At 35.0% G+C, this 6,000-nt stretch overlaps 1 protein-coding gene across 1 annotated transcript in view; it reads left to right on the top strand.

Annotated features, from left to right (window-relative positions):
* Window positions 1-2,060: 2,060 nt before the first annotated feature.
* LOC124356935 (extracellular tyrosine-protein kinase PKDCC-like) overlaps window positions 2,061-6,000 on the top strand; it is a 28,334-nt gene continuing 24,394 nt past the window's right edge. Inside the window, exon 1 of the mRNA XM_046808242.1 lies at window positions 2,061-3,156. Coding sequence (XP_046664198.1) covers window positions 2,617-3,156 — 540 coding nt within the window. The 5' untranslated portion in view covers window positions 2,061-2,616. The remainder of the gene's footprint in view (window positions 3,157-6,000) is intronic.

The following is a 6,000-nucleotide window of genomic DNA, read 5'->3' as shown; positions in this document are numbered from 1 at the left end:
GCACTCAGTACAAAGTAGCACTCTAGTAGAGCTGAAAATGTTGTAGGAATAAATGGATATTGATCAGCTATATTCCATTAGTCGACTGAAGTTCATGAATAATGATGAATGGTTATACTATGTATATTAAATGAACCCTCTGCCTTGCGCTTACAACTTAGTTCTGTGGACTAATGTAGACTCTATTGGCTGAAAATGAGTAATTACTCAGTGTAAAATTAAAGCAACCTTTCAATCACTTGTCCCATTCACGCTTAACTTCTTTTACTTAAATTATAGGGGGAGGAGGGGGCATTATTACATTTTCAACGTGAATATTGTTTTAAGACACGTTCTACTCCTGGAAATAGTATGGGTAGGAACGAGGACTATTTAAAATAATTTTAATAGCAATCAACGTCTTGTGCCATCAAAATAAAAATTTGCATTAAATTGTCCAGCTTGCAACTCCAACAAATAAGTAATGATTGTATTAAAATGTCGAGTATGGAGTGAGCAATTTCATTACGAATCAAAATTGTTGAGATTCTAAATAAAATCTAGAAATCACTATGTCGCATAAGTACATGCGTCACAATACTTATAAATCTAACTTTTTCACGAGTAAGTCCATTGTATTTGAGTAAAAAGTTAAAATGTTATATGAATTTTATTTTGGATGCGACAATATAGTTTTGAGATTTTGGAGGGGGGGGGTTACTGATGTTTAAAAAAGTTCCACTGCACTATTTTTGAAAAAGGTAATAATTGTAGGGCTATATCACTGATGCAACACAAATAACAAGTTTAAGAAATCTTTTATCATCCATATTCATGTTTAACATTAGCTTGTTTGAAAATGTCAGCTTATACCCCGTACTGTCAATAGAGAACTAAAATAATTTTAAAAAGTACCCTCAGGTTGTGTTTAAACATCGACCAAAGTTATTTTTATATTTTCAATTTATTATTCTCAAAGTTAAGAACTGAAAAGGAGGTACTTTTATCTTAATTCTTCACAATGGTCTATTATTACAACTGTCGTATTAAGAATGAAACCAGATAGGAAACCCTGGTAGAGATTTTCTATTCCTAAACTATGGTGTGCGCAAGTTCGCATTATTTCATAATTCTAACATAATTGCGCGTAATTTATGGGGCACTCCTACGCGTAGGCTACGCGCAATGCTTTCACAACTACGAGATAAGTTTAAAAGTCAAAACTACTTTATCATAAAGATGAAAGTTTGAACATGTGTGATTCTTTTATGTAAAGATACAAATTAATTATATTGTAATTTTCACTATCTTGATATAATTGCTGAAATAATATTTGAATTAAATATGTACGAGTATATTTGTGTTTCAAAATTATTATGGGACTCCAAGATACTACATCATGAGTATTCACTAACGAAGGCCTAAGGACAGATGCTACTAATAGCAACTGCTTAAATCTTTGGATATAACAAGAAACATGAGTGTTACATATAAATAATTCCAGGTATAACTGTTTCGATTTTTAACAAAATGAGATATAAATTTAAATGTATATTTATTAGAAAATGGAGCCGGAGATAAAAATATATTCAAATTATCATTGTTTATCTCAGGAGCCTTTGTACAATTTAAAATAAAGATGTATACATACTGTCCCTCTTACAATAAAAGAATACGTCATTTAATTCATAAGGCTGAATACAGTAAATTACAACAATAAATACCTTGAAAAATAAAATTTGTGATTTACGTCTAGTTCAGGAATTTATAATTAATTAATTCAAGTAAATCATCAGTGGTGCGTTTGTTGACACACACAATATAATTTACTGTATTTAATTAGATTGTCCAGTTGCATCCGAAATGTCAGCGCTCGATTGAAATTTTCAAACAGCAATTGGTAAATAAATGTTTGACAACATTTTTATTATTTAAATTATACGTACAATGTCTCTGTATAATGGCAAGAAATATTGTTTACTTGGTAAGGGTGGACACAACAAGCCATCCGCGGTGTGATTCACATCTTGTTAGCGAGCGCGCAGGACAGGTCGCTGGGTGGGAAGTCGTCTGCCACCACCAGTAAACAAAACATTCCAAGCTCGACTGTCGACGTGTGTACACCTCGTTCTCAGCTGTAGTCTCGTAGTACGTGTCGTCTGTAGTCACCTATCGTGTAGTATTACCAGTAGGTGTATAGTTCTGTGTAGTTAAACATTATGGGACATCCAGTAATAAACAGTTGTGCGCGAATACAGCAGCGTGAGTGAGCAGACGACGCACAGCAAATCGATAGCTTCAGCTTTGAGGTTATGTGCCAGTGAACTGTGTTAACCATTGCTTTACTTTACTCTCACGAGCATAAATTATCACGATGTGAACATTTTCTTAAATTAGAGACTAATGTGAAGATTTCATCCTCAGTGTGATCATAAACTTAGCATTAGAACTGACTCATTTTTGTGGATACAGTTATGCATCTCAAACGTGTTAAGTTAGTGACAGCTTTAATCAATCGATAATTCTTCAGGAGATGTTCAACTACATTTCCTATTTTAATTTCGTATTGGTAGCTTTATATAATTGTATTAACTTTTGTCCAGTCGCTTAATGTATCGTTAAAGAGCTGTTTTAATAATGCAATTATCTATGTCACCATTTCTTCAACTCCGGTCCTCCGGAGTGTGTCTGTTTGTCTCGGTGTACTTCTTCCTCTTCCTGATCGCCAGCGTGGTTCTCTTCAGCCCGATCTTCAGGACGAGTCTCGATCATAGACCCATTTCGACCAACAGAAACTCCAGGAGTGTCTTCTCAGAGGACGATTACGAGTGGGAGAACTCTCTCTTCCTGAACCTGAGTGGGTTCAGCTCTCTGAGCGGCGCCCCACGGGGCCTCCGGTGGCCCGTGACGTCGCCGGGGCCCATAAATTGCTCCACGCTTAACGAAGTCAAGGACTTGGAGTTTATCGCCGCGGGGTGGACCAAGGCCGTGTACAAGGGGATGTTCCGAGGAGAGCCCGTCGCCATAAAGACGGTGAATCTTAACGGCCACGACTTCCGCCAATGTCAGGAGAGACAACCACAAGCTTCACTGGCCTCGTGTTACCGGAGGACTGCGGCCAAACTGCTCAAAGAGCTCATCCTCCTCACCGAGCTCTCTCACGAGAATATCATTAAGGTCAGTTATATTATGACAAATTTATGACATTTTGAAGTTCAAAAATTGATAAATGTTTACTCAAGCCACTTCACAATATTATATCCCGGGAAAAGATTCCTAAGCCATCATTTAGGAGGGTATTTTATTCTCCGTAAACCACCCACTATGTCAGCACCCCATAAAAAATGTTCTATATCTACCGCTTAGAATTCCAGAAAGGTAAAATATTGTAATCATTCAAAATATAAATGTTAAGAGATAAAAAGTGGTATTATGTCATTCGAGACCATGTATGCCTAATGAGTTCAATTTACTTTTTAGTTTCAATCGTCCTATAATTTAATGTTGAAAATCAAACTCATTTTTCCCTTCATAGTTTGATAAAAATAAAAACGAAGAATTCCAGTTAACGGTATCTCTTCTAGAGATAACAGAACTGATCTATGACTGGCGGCAGAGTCGTGTAACAAAGGTCGAGAGTTATTTTTGTACCGGTTCATGTTGTATTTGTGGTGATCAGTCAACCGTGCCAGAGATAACTGTCGGCAGTTAGTGACTGATAACATTTATAGTTGAGCTGCAGCAGATAGTTCAGTACTTTTTACTATCCAGCATTGATTCCTGCATTCAATCCTAAAATACAAAACTACTTCTTGACATGTAAAAACTTATTTTTAAATTAATCGTTACTATATATGAGTTAGAAGCCATGTAAGTTCAATAAAAATAGTATGTGTATGTTACTAAACTAGTTGTTGTTAAAATATCAATCTAAATCCATTTATTTGTTTAAGTTAAAGCAATCGGTTGAGTTACTTTCATTTTATTTTTATCGTACAATAAAGATGATTCTCATTTCAGATTCTGCGAATATCATTCCCATTAATAAGACTCCCAATACTGAATACATAGAAAATGTAAGGACGTTTTGGCCACTCAACAAGGAATAATTATTGGAATTAAAGCATAAAATTTTGGAATTTTAAATGCCAAAGAAAACACGGCTGAAGATAATAACTTTTATAGTGTGTTTTATAAATTATTTTATTATTTTAGGATTGAACGGATTTTTCAATCAAATACAAGTTAAGAAAGTGATATGCTTTTCAGTTAAATATGAATGAAGTAAATTCAATATTTACAAATAAGAACCTTTGTAATTTACTTCAGTCATAGCTCATAAATATTCTTGCAAAAATGCCATATTCCTTATCTTCACTGTCTTTCTTTGAATGTGATTATAAATGTCGCCAAATAAAAATTTAATTGCCCTCAATAATTGTTTCTATAAAATGATCATCATTTTTCATTTTTTTGGCCTATAATTAAAGATATACGAATTGCTTAGCCCAAGAGACAGTTAAGAAACGCGTAGCTCGTTAATTTTTAAGTCATGATACAATTGCTTAATACAGCTTCGGCTATTTATGTTATATAATATGCTTATATCTACACAAAACACTTGGATTTCAAAGGATCCTTGAACAATATTACAAATAATAAAGGATATAAAAGATATTTGTTTTGAGACATTTCCCATTCCTAAAAACAGGAATCTTTGCGCTCCATTCTCTTGCAGCACTATTGCCCAACTCGTTGTTGGGGAGAGAAACGTTTTCAACATCTCTGTGCTATCTTGTTCATATAGTCTCAGTGTTGTAATGAGCGTGTGAGGTTGTAAATCCCAACATATCCCAACATCTCCCCAACAATTTGGAGATGTCTTCAGGTATTCTTGAGGGTAAAAATGGTTATTGGGAGAAATCACCATCTATGGACTCGTTACTATCTATCTGGCTGCACAAGGAATGGAATTTCCATACCTCCAAAAGGGGCGTTGATGTGGCATTCTCGCCACGATGGAAAGATGCCTCCAAACATTTCTGAGTTCAGTTTCGGGTATTGGAGGGATTTCAACGCCATTTCTCTTCTTGTTACACCGGGTCCGGATACCTGGGTTCTCCATAAGGGATATAATCGGAATGCTATTCCTGGATACCGTTTGACCCACTGAATTGTATGCAAAGGGGCACTTGCGAAACACAGGAGTAAAGTCGCTTAATTCTATTTAATTCTATATTTCAACAGTAAAAGAAAAACACACACATTTCTCTAGGAAGGTAATTTTTACAATACACCTTTGAATTAGCAACCTCGTACCTCAAATGTGAAGGGTACCACGTAAGCTTATCTTAATCGAGACCTTCATTGGGATCCCAGCTGCAATGAATTTAGACAATTCGTTTTAGGCTACAAGTCTATTGCACACTCCATATGGAAGAGTTAAGGATAGATAAAACATATTCACCACAGAACATTGTATATTAGGGCTATTTGACGTGTATACAACAGATAACAAAATTCAAATTGCAAATTAAACAATGATATTAATGGTGATGAAATTTATTAATACTTTTTTACATCTTTGTATGTTACCATAAGAACTTCTCTGAGAATATAAAACATGAGAAGAATAAGCGAATTGGGTCCGGTAGATCATGTGCGATGTGGGTACAGGTTTTAGTACAAGTAAATGAGTGTACATGGCGAACACAGCATTCTGTGAATATTTCATCAAAATATAGCCTCTGAGTCTAGCTGTCTTTAAAATTTACGATTTTCTTGTATTACACTTAAATCAAGAGTGTCAGTAACTGTATATTAATTTCTTTGAAATCATCTTAGAATATTCAAAATAAGTATGGGACAACTATTTCCTGAAAAGATTGCAGCCACTGAGTATTATACTAGTACATCAGAATATTCAGTTTTTGTAATCATATCGACTCATATGTTTTAAAGCATGTTGTAATGGAAGGATCGACGATTATCGAAGCGACTCGGCGGCCTACGTGGTATTAC

This window comes from Homalodisca vitripennis, chromosome 3 (genome assembly GCF_021130785.1).
Source record: "Homalodisca vitripennis isolate AUS2020 chromosome 3, UT_GWSS_2.1, whole genome shotgun sequence".
NCBI classification, from domain to species: domain Eukaryota; kingdom Metazoa; phylum Arthropoda; class Insecta; order Hemiptera; family Cicadellidae; genus Homalodisca; species Homalodisca vitripennis.
This window is presented reverse-complemented; position numbering and strand designations above follow the sequence as displayed.